Genomic DNA, 19,101 nt, shown 5'->3' on the forward strand with positions numbered 1-19,101 from the left:
TGGGTCAAGCCGGGCACCATGACCGCCTTGATGGGCGTGTCCGGGGCAGGAAAGACGACGCTTCTGGATGTTCTGGCAACTCGAGTTACCATGGGAGTCATCTCCGGCGAGATGTTGGTCGACGGTCAACAACGAGATGAATCTTTCCAACGCAAGACCGGCTACGTCCAGCAACAAGATCTCCACTTGGAAACCTCCACGGTGCGAGAAGCCTTGAGCTTCAGTGCACTCCTTCGTCAACCGGCACACGTCCCACGGCGGGAGAAGCTGGCGTACGTCAACGAGGTCATCAAGCTTCTCGAGATGTCCGAGTACGCCGACGCCGTCGTCGGGGTCCCCGGCGAAGGTCTCAACGTGGAACAACGTAAACGTCTGACCATCGGCGTGGAGTTGGCAGCCAAACCGGAGTTGTTGCTTTTCCTGGATGAACCGACTTCGGGGCTCGACTCGCAGACATCGTGGTCTATCCTCGATCTCCTCGAGAAACTAAAGCAAAATGGACAGGCCATTCTCTGCACCATTCACCAACCGTCGGCGATGCTGTTCCAACGCTTCGATCGGCTCCTCTTCCTCGCCAAGGGTGGACGTACCGTCTACTTTGGGCCCGTTGGGGAATCATCGAGGATTCTCATCGACTACTTTGAGCGGAATGGCGCCCATCGCTGCCCGCCTGACGCGAATCCCGCGGAGTGGATGCTTGAAGTCATTGGGGCCGCACCAGGCTCGCACACCGAGATCGATTGGGTCGATACCTGGCGCCTGTCCCCAGAATACAGAGAAGTCCATGCTGAACTGTCCCAGATGAAGGCGGAGCGCTGTCAATTGGCCCGGGCGACTTCAAACAGAGCCGATCGAGCCAGCTATCGTGAGTTCGCGGCGCCCTTCTACGAGCAGCTCTATGAGGTTTTGAAGCGTGTCTTTGAACAATACTGGCGCACACCTTCGTACATCTACAGCAAACTGTCCCTCTGCATCGCTTCTGTAAGGATGTCCCTTATCCCTTTTTTCGTCCCTCGCCGCTGATCAAGTACTTCGTTAGGGTCTGTTTATCGGCTTCTCCTTCTTCAACGCCAAGATCACGCAACAGGGTCTCCAAAATCAGATGTTTGGTATATTTATGCTGATGACGATCTTCGGCCAGCTCGTGCAGCAAATCATGCCGTTGTTCGTGACTCAGCGTTCACTCTATGAGGTCCGCGAACGGCCAAGCAAGACATACTCGTGGCAGGCATTTATGATGAGCAACATCATCGTCGAGCTGCCGTGGTCAACCCTCTGTGCCATTCTCATCTTCTTCACCTGGTACTATCCGATCGGGCTGTACAAGAACGCTGAACCGACCGATGCGGTCCACGAACGCGGCGCGCTGATGTTTCTCCTGATCTTGACCTTCTTGCTCTTCACGTCGACGTTCGCCCACATGGTCATCGCGGCCATCGAGACGGCCGAGACGGGCGGCAACATTGCCAATCTGTGCTTCTCCCTCACGCTGGTCTTTTGCGGCGTCCTCGTCGGCCCCAAGGCGCTGCCCGGGTTCTGGATCTTCATGTACCGCGTCTCGCCATTCACGTACCTGATCGACGGCATGCTCAGCACCGCCGTTGCGCATGCCAACGTCACCTGCGCCGCCAACGAGTACCTCCATTTCCCGGTGCCGTCGGGCCAGACGTGCGCGGAGTACATGAGACCCTACATCGCCACGGCCGGGGGATATCTTCAGGACGCCTCGGCCACGGGCAACTGCAGCTACTGCCAGATCTCGACCACGGACGCGTTCCTGGCCAGCGTCTCCGCGCATCCGCAGGATATGTGGCGCAACTTCGGGCTGATGTGGCCGTACATCGCCTTCAACGTCGCCGGCGCCGTGTTCTTGTACTGGCTCGCGCGGGTGCCGAAGCACGTGGGCAAGGGGAAGAAAGAGCTCGCCAGCCCGAAGGACAGCAAGGAGGGCAGTGTGCTCGACGGCCCCGTCGAAACCGTCAGTAGTGGAGAGAAGAGACCAGACGGCGAGGTGGAGAAGGGCATGGCCGCCACCCCTGCTTCTGCGATGATCGCGAACACAGAGCGCTGAACAACAGATATCAGATCCGTGGCTTGGTATCAACAACCTCAGTAACATTGAAAGTTCCCGCATTCTCTGTGTTTCTCTGTGAGCTGGAGTGTTTGGCACTTGCTTTGGCACTTGCTTTCTGTCTATTCTCGGTGTCGTAACCGTAATATTCCCCACAGGTAAGTGCTGGAAGTCCGTCAACTATCCTCAGCTGACGTCTGTCCAGTTCTAGTCAATCAACACAATATCATTCCTTCACCTCGACCATCCAACACGGACTCGTCAGCATCAGTATGTCCACGGTCAGGGTCTTAAGCCTCCAGGGGCGGAGATTTACCACTCAGAGCACGACAAGTCATCGTGTTCGAGACTGGCCGTGCGTCTCCACAATGGCTACTTCAAGCCCCAACAGCTGGTGTGCAGACAAGATTGCTTGGTATTAGGCATTTACTTTGTGGAAGGTGTTTTGAGGGAGCAACCGTTTTGTCCTGGGATGTGTCAAATCTGTACCTGGTTGAGGACATTGTGATATTTTCTTTTTCTTTTGTCCTTTCTTTTCTTGGTAACGGATGCGTAGTGCCACAAAAGGACGCCCTAGATGCATTTGCTTGTCAGTGCTTGGGAAGATTTATTCGGAGGGAGTTGGTCGCAGGCCTGATGCAAATTCGCCATGCAATATAGAATAGACTAAAAAGTTAGAAATGGACGCACAGTTAGGCGCAATGGATATACTACTACAGAAGTCAATGCCGACTCAGGTCGCTGTATCTCTGCATACTCACTCCTTCGGCGGGTCAAACGGACACAACGCTGCTCAGGGATGGCCCACAGAGGAAACACCCGGTAACGACAAATCATTTAACATTTAAGATGGGTTTTGTAAATGTGCCACGACCAGGCCTTGAGATATCTTCGGAAAGGTTATCCAGGTTTTTTGTTGGAGATCTATTCTAAGCGAAAAACGCCCTTCTTACAGAAATCCGGACAGCTCGGCAGGATCTTCGTGAAGTATGCGACAGGCATAGTTGCGATGTCGGCACGCTTGTAGACATCGTCTTGAGGTGTAATCACGAGCAATGTGATGAATTCGAATTGCCTATCTTCGTCCCAACGAGCTTCGTTCGCCACCATAAGCAATTCGAGACCCGTGTCACGCAAGTCCAGTCCTTGGACTTCAAAGCCAAGGAAGATTGTAAGGTAGCGATTAAACCCTCGATCCCGAGGAGTGATGAATTGGGGCGAAAAGGCTGGATGTTGAAAAGGATCCTGGAAAACATCGCGGGACACGGGGATTGCGAAAGTGTTGAAAATAATGGCTTTGTCTTGGGAGTCAGGACAGTCGAGGAAGGACGGCTGGACTTCGACGGGCGGTAGGTCTTATGCTGTCGCAATGCTTGCTCAAAACTGTCTAGATTCCACGAGTAGTATCCATCGTAGATGCTGTGTTCGACGTTACTGAATGAACATGCCCAAGACCAAGACGAGAACATTCGCTTGTGCAATGAGATTTTCATGTTCCGCCCGGCTGAATCGGGAATATGTTGTATTAATATTGTTATCGCATGCAACCCAAAGGAGAGATCGCGCCAAATAGGACGTCGGATGCCCATGCCAAAGTTTGTTTAACAAACCTCGGCCTTCTTCCAACCTTCCTGCCGCAGCCTTCAGGCCTTGGTAGGGGTTTTCAACCTAGGAAGAATCATTTTGTCTGCAGCGTTTCTTCGAAGGAGATAGTGAACACCCTGCGCAGGTCGACGACCCTTGCCGTTCTTCCACTTCACCACCAGTGATTCGTTCATCCCGCGGATGAGGGTATGTGTAGACATAGAGGACTTCGCATTTGGAAAACCGTCCTCGATCACTTTGGATAGAGCTGGACTCATATGGCATTCGGCGTCAACTCCCCAGCCGCATGCACCAATTAGTTCTTTTCGGTTTCCTGCCGGCCCTGTGCGGTTCGAACCATTGGGCTCCAGGCTGTATGCGGCAGCTAGTCCTGCCTCACAACAGTCAAGGATGGTGAGCACATCGTATCGACAATCCATGATCAGTTTACTAATTTCCTCCCAGAAGATTTCGGCGGGCTCTTGGAAAGGGCTCCTTGGATGTGATCAGCTAGTTTTCTGAAAAGTTCCCATACGGTGATCTGGGCGGTAACTTACTCCTCGCTCCTTAGTAGTTCAGGGAGATTTCCTGGTTTGCCCCAGATCTTTTGGATCGTCTCCCACAGCTCGGCTACATCGTCGGGTATGTTATGGCTTGAAAGACAGAAAAACAAAAGCAAGTTAGTGAGACTGAGCTCGTCGGCCGTCCAATGGAAAACTAATACTAACCTAGAGAAGAAGAGTTTCTTGTCTTTGGTGATACCCCCATGTCCATTATAGTAAATGATGAACAATGGAGTTCCACTGTTTGTTCTGAAGAAATTCTTCAACGTTTTCTTAAGCCCATCCTGCCCATCCTGCCCATCCCAAGGACTCTGCATCTTGATTTCATAGTGCTCAACCCCGTATCCAATATCTTTGAACGCCTTTATGACACCTTTAGTCTCACCAGCTATTTTCAGATCGGTGAATTCGAACGTAAGAGCCAGAACTTTGACCTTTGTATAGTCTTGCGCTTGCTCAAGCTCTCTGTTGCTCTCAGAACCTTCTCCGTGCGGGGGAGGTTGTCCCCTAGGCCTTTCCCCAGATGCCCTTCGCCTGCTTATAGTGTGGTCCGTAGCCATAGTAAAAGCAGGGTGTAACTAACGTTTAGCTTGCTGAGTGGATGTGATGGACGCGGTACATATATACCTGGTGCAGGCGCTGATGCTCGACGTTGGATTAACCTGAGACTTATCCACAAACTGGATATCATATGGTCATCGAGAAGTGACGAGAGAGCAGAAAACTGGGCGACCGAGACAGCTTCAGCAGCCATGATTATATAGATAGATATCAATTCGACGATACGTAGCCTGGACTGATGAGGCAGTCTGGTCATTTGTCAGCGAGCCATAGGTCACGGTGGGAGGCAGCATGCGGCTCCAGTTTGACCGGTGAGAAAAATGTGCCCAAGCAAGCATCATTGCCACCTCCGCAGTACATCACGCAGCGAATGGACGTCGAAGCCTCACAGAAGGTCCGAAGCCAGCTCCAAAAATGAGGGAAGAAATTGATAGGTCGTTTGGTGCCTGATATCATTCAAGCGGATAACCCCCTGCCTTGCGAATAGCCAAACCAGGCCGGATGCATCAAGCACGAACGTTATTCATCAGTCTGCATTTGTAGGCTTTTTGGACCCGGTCCAGGCCATCGTATTTGCCTCACCCCTGACGTGCATGCGAGGAAACTGCCGCTTAAACTCGGAGCAAGCTCTGGACGCTCTCGGGACCGCGGTGTATTACCCTCCATAGCGGCCTAGGATATAAGACAACGTATGCAGCATATAGTACGCGTATGATTGGCGGGTTACGACTACTGCCTCACATGACAGCAACAGGCGAAGGCAACTATTTGGGTCTGTCTGGAAATAGGCGAGTTGGAAAGGTATTTCGGGCGAAGCCGAGCGGCTGTAAATCCCTCTCTACGCTGTTCCAGGTTCAGCAAATATCGAGATGAGAGGTAGGTATCGCCGATCGCAGGGGAGCCAGATCAGGCCCCTTATACCTCGATGTGATGCTCGGGGGTAAGTCGGTCCCCTCGTAAAAAAGGTGTAAGCCTCAGAAGGATAAGGTTGCTCCTTGCTGTTCGATAGAAATAGATGAAAAGCGCGTCGATCCACAGATATCCCTCGCCGAGTGCCTGAGCCAGGGTGGTTGCATTTTCGAGGGTCTTAAGCAAGCATTCATTGACAAGAGCAGCAGGTTGCTCGCCTATGTCGCGAGCAGTCGAGTCGCTATCGTCATTCATGGTGCTTTGCACAAGCGATAGATAGAAATTCTGCTCCGGTACTCCCCACGCGTAGCTGAGAGCCAAGTATCGATGGGTTGTGTACCCCCAGACAAGTCGGCATCGGTAGACATCGATGAGTTTGATCGAATTTTGGGTCGGATGGGAAGATTCGACCTGGCGCTGCGAACCGTGCAAGGTAGTGCAGTGCGTTAGCCACGATTTGATAAGTCCGAGTCCACTGGACCAGGATTGATGTTTTAGGAATGAGTCTCAGCAAGATGTGAGCGTAAGATCTTGAATGACCGCTCAATTGGACTTCTGGCGCCTGAGAGCCGGATTCGCAGTACTCTTACATGGACTTTATCTGGAGGCAAATTGAGAATCCCATCTTCACTGTCGGTTCCATAAAAGGTCGAGACATCCAACATCGAAATCTCAAATGAGGCTCTTACACGGAGATCATCGAGGAACGGGGTTCCGTCCTCCGTCCACTGGCTACAGGGTCGAATGGTGCGTGTAGCAATATACAAAACCAATCGGTAAAGTGGACATTCTGTGGATCTTCTTAGCCTTGCAATATCCCCAAGAATGCCGTTCACGCTCTCTTTCCCATTGCGCTTGAATATGTCACGAAGCTGGATCCTTTCGTAGACTTCGCAAAGATCGGAGGTCGGGTCATTCTTTGATCGAAAAAGAGACCAGGCTTTGAATTTCACGGTAACAATGACCGTCGATCAATTTAGACGATGCGTAGGTTCAAGCTGGAACAATAAAACTCACAATTGTGCCGTAGAATGGGCTGAGCGGCTCGCGCTGAGGTTGAGCCGAAGTTGAGCCAGGTCACTTGATAGCTAGCTGACTTGCTCGAGTCGAGCGGCTTGTGAAGCTGGGATATTAGCAGTTTGTCAGCCTGATATTTAGGCTAACGGATTGATAGCTGTCAGGCATCTCCAAATATTCTGTGTGCATGCCCGGAATCACAGTGTTTCCTGGAGACAAAGTGTTCAATGCGGATGCTGATTCCTGAATTGCTGCACAGCCAGTGCCACGGTGTACAAGACACCTGTCAGGTCACTTCGAGAGCGCTCAGATCAGGATGAGATAGATTAGTCAAGTATATGGTGAGCTTCAGCAAGGGACAAAGGCTTGTTATCTAGTGCGACATCTGGCCAGCAGATGTCTGTCACCTCCCGGCGGCTGTGTTCCCGCAGATTCAACCTCGAGCTATAGGAAGAATACAGATGACATCGACGTTGACTTCGGACTTTTGCGGTCGACCAAGACGTAGTTCGAAAGGCTTGAGAGGGACCGTGAACCAGGACGATTAGGAAGAGAGGTGAGAGTGTCGAGAAATCATGCTCATTGGGGCTGCGTCTCGTAGAATTTGCGTGAACGCCTTTGCGTTGGGTCGACTCGGGACTTAGCCACCGAGACCAGTTCCCAATATTCACATGTACCACTTCAGGCCCATACTCTTCACGACACAGGTACCTCTGAGTCGGCATCAACACGATGCGTATAGGTGGAGAAGGGTCATGATCGCGAGAGATTGAGGTTGTGTGAGGCTTGGAGGCAGACTGAAGCTGTAGCACACACATGTCCATGCGAAGGTTGGTGCCGACACCGGATTTGGTGGTTACCACTGTGTTAGACCGCCTCCAAAGTGGACACGCAAAGGCAAGTAGATCGATATGCATCACATCCCCGTGTTAACGCAGGCATGAACTGTGTGGAGGCAAATGCAGGTGTCTGGACTCAAGATTGCGGGGCGGGGAGACTAGAGTCGCTCCGACACGGTCCGCCAGCCTCGCCGCTGTCGGAGCCAAGCCAAAATCCGAGTCGCAGGCTGGCGAAGCTCAGCAAAGCTGGTGGTGCTATTGTGAGTAAGACTGCTACTACCACTACTGAGCCGCCGAGGGAAAAATTTCCCCCCAAGTACTTATTCCAAAGTTCCTGCCATTCAGTCCTTCTCTTTTTCCCACACACACTCATAGAAACAGATCAAAATGGCCTCCAAGACCTTCGCTCGCACCCTGCGTACTGCTTCCAAGCAGAAAATCAGCTCGCCCGCCGTGCAGAAACGCTCAATTGCTACTGCTCTTGCGACCAGACCTCTCGTCGCTGCCACTCAGCGCCCTTCATTTGCAGCTCCTACGCAGCAGCAGCAAAAGCGAGGCGTCAAGACAATTGACTTTGCCGGCACAAAAGAAACTGTCTACGGTGCGCTAAACACCCTTTCTTCTCACCACCAGGTGACCTTTGCTGATAACTCTGTACAGAACGGGAAGACTGGCCGCGTGAGAAGCTTCTTGTATGCTGACTCCTCCACTCCGAAGAGAGAAGTCTCGCCTCGGCTGACCACAACCCCAGGACTACTTCAAGAACGACACTCTTGCTTTGATCGGCTATGGGTCGCAGGGTCACGGTCAAGGTCTCAACCTCCGAGACAATGGCCTCAACGTCATCATCGGCGTCCGCAAGAACGGCGCGTCGTGGAAAGAGGCGGAACAAGACGGCTGGATCCCAGGCAAGAACCTGTTCGATGTGGACGAAGCCATCGATCGGGGCACCATCATCATGAACCTGCTCAGTGATGCTGCGCAGAGTGAGACCTGGCCTGCCATCAAGCCCAAATTGACAAAGGGCAAGGTAAGATAAGCGCGAATTGTGTTTTAGAGGAGAGCTGACGTTGCGAACCAGACCCTGTATTTCTCCCACGGCTTCTCCCCAGTCTTCAAAGACCTCACGAAAGTGGATGTCCCCAAGGACATCGACGTCATCCTCGTCGCACCCAAGGGCTCCGGCCGAACCGTGCGAAGCTTGTTCCGAGAGGGACGAGGCATCAACTCGTCCGTCGCCGTCTACCAAGACGTGACCGGCAAAGCTGAAGAGAAGGCCATTGCCCTTGGTGTCGCGATTGGCAGCGGCTACCTCTACAAGACCACTTTCGAGAAGGAAGTCTACTCTGACCTGTATGGTGAACGAGGATGCTTGATGGGCGGCATCCACGGCATGTTCCTGGCCCAGTATGAGGTCCTTCGCGAGCGTGGCCACTCGCCGTCCGAGGCGTTCAACGAGACCGTCGAGGAAGCCACCCAGTCCCTGTATCCCCTCATTGGTGCCAACGGTATGGATTGGATGTACGCCGCTTGTTCGACTACCGCCCGTCGCGGTGCGATCGACTGGTCGAGCAAATTCAAGGACACTCTCAAGCCACTGTTCAACCAGCTCTACGACAGCGTGAAGGACGGTAGCGAGACGAAGCGCAGCTTGGAGTTCAACAGCGCACCTGACTACAGAGAAAAGTACGAGAAGGAGATGCAAGACATCCGGGACTTGGAGATCTGGCGTGCCGGAAAGGCCGTTCGGTACGTGAACTTGCTCGCTCTTTCACCGGTTTGGAACTACTTGCTAACAGAACGACAGTTCTCTCCGCCCTGAAAACCAGTAGTGGGTCTCGGTGCACCTTTGTTACCTTTATGTGGCGTCTTTTTCCAATCAAAAGTTGAGCATATACCAAATGGCGAGGGCTTGGGATGGTGAACGTGGATCTTCGCAGCAGCAATGCGGCCGCTTTGTGCGCCTGCAAGCATCTCAATGGCCCAGATGCTGGCCGCGCTGAGAAAAGTCCGATCTCGGCAGAGCTTCGGACATCTGCACGATTACCAAATTTCATGCTTTTTGGATCGTGGAATTTCAATGAACTTTTTGCAACGTCAGTTTCTTTCCGTTGGCTCGGTGCTCTTTCTGCTCAGTCGGGCTTCTTGACCATCCTGCTTCGATCCTTCATGTCAGTCTCTTCAGATATTCACTTCCCGCGTCCGTGACCTTGATCGAAGTCATTTGAGAGAGATAACCCCAATATTACACGACATTAGAAGCATCAGCATTGAAGTCCCTAAACGAACACCGAAGATACACAGTAGACAAAGTGATCTTGAAAGGAATGGCAGATCTGTCCACCTCCCCTCCCCTAGCGCCGTCCTCCATCCGCGATGCCTATGAAAAGATCAAATCCTACATCCACAAAACGCCCTTTATCACGAGTAGATCCTTGAATGCCATTGCATCGTCCAGCGACCCGTCCATCTTTCTGTCCGACGATCCACCGCCATTCGACTCGGCGGAGTCAACCGTCGATGATGCTCCGCCCAGGTTCCGGCTGTATTTCAAGTGCGAGAACTTCCAGAAGATCGGGGCGTTCAAAGCCAGAGGTGCTTTTCACGCCGTGACGAGGTTGATTGAGGAGTTGGGCGTTGAAGAGGTCAGGAGGAGGGGGGTGGTGACACACAGTAGTGGTGAGTCTCTGGCTTCCTGATACTGCCTGAGTGTAACGGACTCCCATTGCGACCGGTGCTGCTGGAAATCAGTCTCGCAATGCAAAAAGTTCTGTGAGACCGCGCACAACTAGCGGAGATGCACACGTTGTCTAAATCTCTGTACAATGCCACATTGAGCCACGCTTACCTGGCCAAAGGAAACCACGCTCAAGCTCTCGCCCTGGCGGCCTCGACATTCTCCATCCCCGCTTACATCGTCATGCCCTCGATATCCACCACATCCAAAATCGCAGGCACGCGTCTGTACACCTCGAACGTGATCTTCAGTGGATCCACCTCCGAGGAGCGGGAAGCCGTTGTTGCAGACGTCATCAACGAGAAAGGTGCGATTTTGGTGCCGCCGTATGACCATCCCGACATCATTCTGGGACAGGGAACGGTCGGGTTGGAGATGGAGGAGCAGCTACGTGAACTCGTCGCTCCGGGCGGTGACAAGGGCAGTCCTAGCTTCGACGCGGTGATCACGCCCATCGGCGGCGGCGGGCTCTTGGGCGGCGTCGCGACTTTCTTCTCGTCGCAACCCGAGACGTTCGTGTTCGGCGCCGAACCGTCCTTCCAAGGCGCCGACGACGCCCGTCGCGGTCTTCAGCAAAACAAGAGGATCGAACACGTCAAATCGCTGACCATCGCCGACGGTCTCCGCACACCCGTCGGCCTGATCAACTGGACGATCGTCTCGGACAAGACGAAAGTGGAGGGTCTCTATGCGGTGAGCGAGGAGGAGATCAAGAAGGCCATGAGGCTGGTCTTTGAGCGGCTCAAACTGGTCGTGGAGCCGAGTGGCTGTGTGCCCCTGGCCGTGGTGCTGTTCAATCGCGAGTTCCGAGACATGGTCGCCGAGCGGCAGAGGAAACAAGGAGGGAAGGGCTCCTGGGATGTCGGTGTGGTTTTCAGCGGTGGGAACACCACCATGAAGGCGATCGCGACGCTGTTTGGCGAGGTGGGTGGGGAGGGAGAGAGGGAGGCCGGGAAGATAGGCGTGGATGGGACGAAGAAGGCCGAGGATGTAGCAGGATGAGCGACAGGGAGGCCATTCGAACAAAACACAGTCTTCCATGTGGCGTCTTGATTCTTCTCATGTCATTTGGATCGAAATACAGCCACGTTACACACAGTAGTTAGTGAAACCTACTCATTGGAGGGGTTTTTCTCAGCTCAGTTACAGATCGCAATCATCCTCTAAAGAGCTCAATTGAGTGTGAAAACATGGTATGCCGATGCTCATGTAGGTCAGGGACCGGTTGGCTTCATCCGAATTGCGGACAGGAAATGCCCCAAATAAAGATATAAAGCAAGAATTTAGGGACCGGTGGACTGTGGTAAGGTAGAAACCTCTGTCACGGGAAGTCTTCTTATAGTGATCGGGGCAGATGAAGCCATCATTTCTAGCATCTCGTTTGTTTAGGTACCGAGGGAGTCCTTCGACTCTGCGGCAACACACTCTCTCCAACCTTACTGCGCCTTCAACGACTACAAAGGCAGAGGAGAAACAATCAAGGCAGTGCGAGCGATGGAGTGATAACTTCGACGGAAAGAAGTGCTTAGATGACGCTTCGGGATCCAAGACTTGATAAAAGCTAGCGATGTTTCTTCCATTTCAAGTCTCAGCGAAATCATAATCTGCCAAAATTCTCACCGAGCACCATCACGAAAACTATGCGACCTCATCCAGGATGAGGCTGCGCTACCACACCCCCCTGGCAGGTCCCGACAACGTGGCACTCATAGGGAGACGACTTCGGCGACTCGGCGAACAACGCCTCATCACTTTCATAACCTCCGCGACATACAGCGGGACAAATACTACTCATAGACAACGGCCAAAAGCGATATGACAAAGGACGACAATAGCCGAGACGAGAGAATCATGACGAGGCGGCATTTGGTCGCTATACTAACCCCTGAGCATTAGCCGAGACGCCTCGAGACGAGTCACTCCCTTGTCTAAGAAGCCACTACCGGGGTGGCACGGTATCGAGTTCGGGGTCGAATTTGCGGAGGCCGGGGAAGGCTTGGAAGTGTTCTCTCGCGGATAGCCATATAGACCAGGTATGCTACCTTCTGACTATAAAGTGAGCAGCAATGCATCACGGTCGATGTGGAGCTCATCAACTGCATCAACACCAACCAAATCCTCTGACACTTTCTTTTGGTTCAAGAACTTCGGACGCTTGAAAACATTGAAAACAACATGCATCAACGCGGAAGATGGATGGTGGCCGCTCATCTGCAGAAGCGTGCGCTTCTCATTGCGGTGAACATCCTGGCTGGCATGTCCATCTTCTTCTTCGGTAACGTCTATTGCTCGTCTTACCGCTACGTCGTCCTAATGCATCTCTAGGATATGACCAGGGAGTCATGGGAGGCGTGAACATCTCCAAGGACTATATCGATGTCATGAAGCTCGGTTACGTCGACGAAGATGGCTCGGTCATCGTCACCCGCAGCTTTCTCCAGGGCGGTATCGTCTGCGTCTTCTATCTCGGCACTCTTGTGGGATGCCTTACTGGTGGCGCCGTCGGGGACAAATTCGGAAGAATCAAAACAATCGCCCTGGGGGCGACCGTCGCTATCATCGGCGCTTCTTTCCAGTGCGCGGCACAGAATGTGGACTGGATGATCGTGTCGCGTGTCGTCACAGGCTTTGGGACCGGAGTGCTGAACGCCATCGTTCCCACATATGCCGGCGAAGTGGCAGACTACACATCCAGAGGACAGTTCATCGCCATGGAGTTCACTCTCAACATCTTCGGTGTCGTGGTGGCCTATTGGGTGAGCGCTCCGACCGACCCTTGACTGACCTCCTGCTGATTTGATGCGAACAGCTGGGCTACGGAGTAAGTTTCGTACACAACGGAGAATCCCCCTTGCGCTGGCGTTTCCCGATCGCCTTCCAGATCATTCCCCTCATTGGGCTCCTTGCGGTCTGCTGGTTCTTCCCAGAGTCTCCGCGATGGCTCTGCAAGGTCGGCAGGGATGACGAAGCCCTCTTCGTCCTTGAGAGGCTCCGGGGCATCTCGGGCGAGGACACCGGCATAGCTGCGACGGAGCTGAGAGACATCCAGAATGTGGTGGGCATGGAGAAGAGCAAAGGGCACGATATCACTTACTTCAGCATGTTCTTTGGCACCGGCAAGGGCAATTTGCACATTACTCGTCGTACCCATCTGTGCATATGGCTCCAGATCATGCAGAGCTGGACAGGCATCTCGGGAGTGACCATGTACGGGCCCAGTAAGTCCTCGTTCTAACCCTTGCTTGTACTTCAGCGCTGACCCTACGCTCCAGCTATCTTCACGATCGCCGGTTTCACGGAGCACAAGGCACAATGGCTCTCTGGACTCAACAACGTTCTCTACATGTTCTCCACCTTCATCTGTGTCTTCACCCTGGACCGCATCGGTCGTCGTAAGACGCTCTATTGGGGCAGTGTGGCCCAGGGGATCGCAATGTTCCTCGTGGGAGGCTTGTCCGCCGGCGGTCTCTCTGCAACCGCCGATGGCCGTACTACTGCTGCCAAAACCTATGGAGCGGCAGCGGCGGCCATGGTCATCCTGTACACCTTTGTTTTCGGTGCCACTTGGTTGACGGTAAGCATTGGAACGAGGAGATTCTATATTGCCCAAATCTGACACACAATCCTTCTTGTCAGGTCCCGTGGCTCTATCCAGCCGAGATTTTCCCCGTCAGATGCCGCGCAATGGGCAATAGTTGGGGCGTGGTCGGCTGGAGCATCGGTTGCGCGTAAGTCTTCAGGGTCTGATATCCTAGGCCAAAACTAACCACTGCTTCAGAACTTTGACCCTCCTCCTCCCAGAGATGGTGAAAGGGATCAACAACAACATGATGTACGTGTTTGGCGCCGTCAATGTGGTATCCATTCCGATCGGTGAGTTAACTCCTTTCCTTCCCTGCCCCCCATGCTATCGAACAGCACCGACTGACCCCACGCTCCAGTTTGGGCTCTGTATCCCGAGTCCAACCAGCGCTCTCTGGAGGAGATGGACTTCCTGTTCTCGTCCCCCAAGCCCTGGGCTTGGGAGGCCGAAAAAGCCTTCCGCTTGCGCCGAGAGGAGAACCCCGAAGTCGTCCGCAGATCCAGCGTCAGTGAGAGTCTTGCCGAGAAGGGAGGCGTCCATGTGGACGACGTTGAAGCCCCCAAGGAGTGAGTTGGATCTGAAAATCTACGATTTTGGTGACATGGGTGTGGTGGAAAGTAAGATATGCATAAGTTCGAAGTCGTGTTGGGATCAAGGTTGTCTATTTACTGCGAGAAAAAGTAAAACCTGACAGACAAAATGCCCAGGAAAAGCTCTTGTGGGTTCGGTGTATGTAAAGGAGAAGCAATGGATCAGCTGAAGACCCGCACGAAACGATTTCATACATGTTTGAAGACTCATACTAAGCGTCGAAAGAGCGCTTTGCAAGCTTTGCCATCTGTGTAGGTAGCTAAGGTCAACGGCCTGCTGTTCTGTCTGATAAATAGTGCCGAGCATGAGGATTCGAAGTATCAATCTTGAGCCTATGATTCACAAAAGCCATCATATCCCTTGTTCTCCATTCTCACGCCAGTGTTTCTAAACCACAGGTCTTCTAGATAAGGCGTCAATATATTCTCCACCCAGAATTCTCAGCCCTGTTCCATCCTCGTGTATAACTTGTCCTTGTATCGGGAATGCGAAGACAAGAGTATGAATGTATATCTCAAAATAAGTGGAACTGATATGTGAGTAATCTCGCAGCTGGGATAGAGAGTAATGAGAATACTAGCTCTCCCTGCACCAGAAATTTTTCGGGGGATCCTGTTTCCCCAATCGATACCTGAGACTATTATTCCTCAGACCGGATCCTCTCCTTGGCTAATAGTGCTATAAACTAGGTCTCATTGCTCCGGCGTTGCCACAGCCTCAAGCTGGATTGACTTAAAGTTGTTCCTATCATTACAGGTCCAGAGCATATCGAACCCATGTGATCTACTGTGTGAAAGGAGTTATTGTATGGATCACGCCCGCCGCCTTTTCAAGGAGCTGCCGGGTGCCACTTTATACTCTGTACTCATAAGGTATACTCTCAATACTACCAACACTTTTATTTGCTCCGCATCGTGCGTGCGGCATGCCGCCCAAGAGTTCAATGTGTTCTGCCATCCTTGGTCCCCTCGATCCCCTCCAGGTCGCTATACAGCCGGTACTGATAGTCGAGACTGGGATCGTTGAATCTCGCCTTCAGATCCACCTCGCCTATCTTTTCCATATCGTCGGCATCCAGCTCGAAATCAGCCTCGATATTCTGTTGAATCTGCCAGGCAATCGTGCTCTTCGGAATGACCGAGCGGCCCGAGTTGATGCCCCAGGCCAGGGCGATCTGGACCGGCGTCTTGCCGTACTTTTGCCCGATCTCAAGCAGCACGGGGCTCTCCGTGATGGGCCTCGTCGCGTGCGCAATGTCCTTGCTCCATCCCGTGTGCCGGTAGAACGGGTTCATGTTGCCCAGCGGACTGAATTGGATGACGTGGATTCCTTGGGACTGAAGCCACTTGTTGAAGGCCTTTTGCTGGAGATAAGGATGAACCTCCATCTGGTGGACCGCGGGGACCTGGTGTGAGAACCTGTTAGCCAGGGGATTCGGAGCGCCGGCCTAGGCACGGGCGGGGAATGTCCTGGGAACTTACAACGTCGCATTCATGGATCAGTCTCTCGACTTCGCCCTTGCTAAAGTTCGAGACGCCGATGGCCCGCGTCTTGCCGGTCGCCAGGACCTTCTCCATCGCCCTCCACGTGTCCAGAAAAGTCGTCTCGCCCAAGATCATCTTGCCGTTGGCGTCCCGCGGGAACCGCTCGGGGCCTCGCTTGAACGTGACGGGGTAGTGCATCATGAAGAGGTCGACGTAGTCCATCCCTAGGTCGCGCAGAGAGTCGTCCAGAGCGCGCTCGACGTCGTCCGGGTGGAAGTAGTTGCACCACAGCTTTGTGCCGATGAAGACGTCGCCCCGCGGGACACCGGATCTCCTGACTCCCTCACCCACCTGCTTCTCGACGTCGTACACCCGCGCCGTGTCGATCAATCGATACCCTGCTCTGAGAGATCTGGATACTGCCTCGACCTGGGCATCTGGGTCCTGGAAAGTGCCAAACCCGACGGCAGGAATTTTGGCGCCGGTGTTGAGCCGAAAGCTGGTCGCGCGGGTGGTCATAGTCCGCCGCGACCGGCGTGTCGTCTGCAGGATTGGACTGGAACGTCGCAGCAGAGCCATGGAGAGTTGAAAAGCAGACGTGATTTTGATTTCAAATCGCAGGAAGGCGTCAGAGCATATTTACCATCAACACTCCAAGTGTCGACTCTCGAACTCGGCGGCTCGCATGCCATAGTTCAGCCTTCGTGACGACAGGGTACGGGCATAGTCCCGAGGTCGGTTGATGGTCGATTCTGGCCGTAAGCTATTGTTCTTGGCACAGGCCCTCGTGTCGAGCCAGTCCATGTCTCGTCTATTGGCGGATGTAACGAGGCCTCGGTTCTCCCTTCCCTGAAAGTGGGAATATAGCAATCACCGCTGTGTTGGCCTTGTGGTGGTTGCCACAATGGCCTCTAGCGACGATGAAGCCAGTTAGGGCTCCTTTTCTGTTCATTCTCCTGTCGACTTGTGCGTGCATTTATGCATATGTCCGTACAATATATTTTAGTCTTATGTCCGCCAGGAGAATACAAATGCATCAACTCTGCTTGTCATTCACAGATCCGAACTATTACATGTTTTGGAGATGCCTCTTGCTAGATAACAGTCAGAGCTCGCGTGGTCGTTTGGCCGTTTTCCGTTCTAAGACCTAGCTTCTCAGCCTTGTGCTCAAATCAGCGAGTAGCCCCCATCACAGATAATATTGGCACCGGTGAGGAAACTGCTCGCCTCACTTGCAAGAAACACATATAACTAGAAAGGCCAGTTAGCATTGCCATGTGGACTCAAAGACATGCGACAACTTGCCCCTTTCAGCTCCGCAGGCTCGGCCATCCGGCGCCCGGGGACTTGAGACGTCCATTGACTGCGGATCGACTCTGGTTGGCTCAAAGTCACTAGAGGTATACTTAGTGCCGCCGGCAATGACAAGGGTTATCATTTTTGACTCACTGTTTGTTGCGACGTAGCCAGGGCTGACACAGTTTACGCGGGCAAAATCGACCCATTCCACCGCGAGGTTCTTGCCCAGATGTGCGGCGGCGGCCTTGCTCGAGTTGTACGATGCCTGTGGTTGGGGGAAATTGACCAAGACCGAGCTCACGCTGGCGGTGATGATGAGATTTCCGTGGCCCTGCGCTTGAAAGATCTTTCCCGCAGCCTGCGCCGTCCACATGACTCCCTCAACGTTGACAGCATAATCCCGGCCCCACGTCTCCTGCGTGTAGTCGAGGCTGGAGATCTGAGCGCAGACACCAGCGTTGGCCACAACCACCTCCAGATGACCGAAGTCGTTGAAAATCGCGGCCATGGTGTCAGAGATCTCGGTGCGGTTGCAGACATTCGCTTTGTAGGCTCTCACAGTCCGCCCTGTCTCGCGAGAAATTTGCCCTGCTGTTTCTGATGCGCCGGAGCTGGTCAAGTACGTGAACGCGACGTCTGCGCCGGCTTCGGCAAATCCCCGTACGACTTCAAGTCCGATCCCGCGTGCTCCCCCAGTAACAACGCAGACTTTGCCTTCCAGTGAAAATTGCTTGGAAACGGGCATCGAAGTGTCCGGTGTGCGAAGAGGCATGGTGGTGGTCAGGATTCAGTCGCCACTCGGTGCGAATAACTGCCCGTGTCTAGCTGCAGAGATGCTCTCTATTGAAGCCGACATCTTATATCTGAGTTTTCAAGTTGTCTTCGTTAACTCGGATGAGATTGACTGTGCATACCTTGCGAGGTTCTGTGTTGGCTCAGGAAGGACAAGGCTGTGTGGAGTTGCAGCCACTATTCGACCCGTCTCGAGGCACCCCATCCAGAAGCCGATTCGAGGCGGGGTCCCGAGCGCTTGAGAGTCTCAGGAAAATTGCTTTACTGGTGATTGGTCTAGCTGGATCGGCCATCACCGCACTTTCAATGACTTTACCGAACACTAGTATCATCCTTTCATTCCTGCGGGGAGAGTCTGGCATTTGGCTATTGAACTTGCATTCCACTTTGAAGCACTACATCGTGCTGCCTGCGGCGGAGCTTGGCATCCGACTTTTGAGGGTTGAAATTTCAAAACTTACCAAATGCCGACAGTGCGCTTGACCTGATATAGTTTTCCTGTTCAGAACTCCAGGGGTTGGGAACCACCCCAGACTTGCTGGCAATATATCTTTTGTGTCTGGCGTCAAATTACTAGATATCGACCTAACCATGAGTGCAATACCATGGCCATTGCTCCGGGGCAAGACAGCAGCAATCACTGGCGGTACCACAGGAATCGGGCGCGCCATATCTCTTGAGTTCATCCGTCAGGGTTGCAACGTCGCTGTCAACCATCTTGGGCTTCCTCGCGATGAGCTGGGCAGAAAGAATATACTGGAAGAGGCGGCGAAGATCAGACAGGAAAGCATAGCAAGGAAGGATCAGTATCCCGCCGGCGAAATGATCGACCTTGCTGGCGATGTTTCAAACCCGGAAACAGGCGGGCAACTCGTCCAAGCAGCAGTGGACCGATTCGGGAAGCTGGATGTCTTTGTCGCCAACGCTGGAATTTTCCAGCCAGCCGATTTTCTCGAGTGAGTGTTACGTCTCTGGTGCAAGCACCCCGCTGACATAGATAATAGGCTTGACCACCAGCTCTTCGACAAGACGGTCCGCGTGAACCTGAACGGCGCGTTCTATTCCTGTCAA

At 53.2% G+C, this 19,101-nt stretch overlaps 4 protein-coding genes across 4 annotated transcripts; 2 read left to right on the forward strand and 2 right to left on the reverse strand.

Annotated features, from left to right (window-relative positions):
- Positions 1 to 2,995: 2,995 nt before the first annotated feature.
- PV07_07747 (uncharacterized protein) lies at positions 2,996 to 4,778 on the reverse strand (the record flags this gene model as incomplete). The annotated part of the gene is made up of 4 exons (XM_016394860.1): positions 2,996 to 3,366; positions 4,014 to 4,150; positions 4,213 to 4,308; positions 4,384 to 4,778. The coding sequence occupies 4 exons, from the start codon at positions 4,776 to 4,778 to the stop codon at positions 2,996 to 2,998; spliced, it is 999 nt and encodes a 332-aa protein (XP_016248279.1).
- A 3,153-nt stretch (positions 4,779 to 7,931) lies between these two features.
- On the forward strand, positions 7,932 to 9,376 carry PV07_07748 (ketol-acid reductoisomerase, mitochondrial; the record flags this gene model as incomplete). Its single annotated transcript, XM_016394861.1, has 5 exons — positions 7,932 to 8,145; positions 8,205 to 8,236; positions 8,296 to 8,574; positions 8,626 to 9,293; positions 9,352 to 9,376. 5 exons carry the CDS (start codon positions 7,932 to 7,934, stop codon positions 9,374 to 9,376), a joined length of 1,218 nt encoding a protein of 405 aa, XP_016248280.1.
- A 495-nt stretch (positions 9,377 to 9,871) lies between these two features.
- PV07_07749 (uncharacterized protein) lies at positions 9,872 to 11,283 on the forward strand (the record flags this gene model as incomplete). The annotated part of the gene is made up of 2 exons (XM_016394862.1): positions 9,872 to 10,223; positions 10,403 to 11,283. 2 exons carry the CDS (start codon positions 9,872 to 9,874, stop codon positions 11,281 to 11,283), a joined length of 1,233 nt encoding a protein of 410 aa, XP_016248281.1.
- Positions 11,284 to 17,167: 5,884 nt separating this feature from the next.
- On the reverse strand, positions 17,168 to 18,010 carry PV07_07750 (uncharacterized protein; the record flags this gene model as incomplete). Its single annotated transcript, XM_016394863.1, has 3 exons — positions 17,168 to 17,190; positions 17,241 to 17,333; positions 17,389 to 18,010. 3 exons carry the CDS (start codon positions 18,008 to 18,010, stop codon positions 17,168 to 17,170), a joined length of 738 nt encoding a protein of 245 aa, XP_016248282.1.
- Between the last annotated feature and the right edge of the window lie 1,091 nt (positions 18,011 to 19,101).

This window comes from Cladophialophora immunda (assembly GCF_000835495.1).
Source record: "Cladophialophora immunda strain CBS 83496 unplaced genomic scaffold supercont1.4, whole genome shotgun sequence".
Lineage (NCBI taxonomy): Eukaryota > Fungi > Ascomycota > Eurotiomycetes > Chaetothyriales > Herpotrichiellaceae > Cladophialophora > Cladophialophora immunda.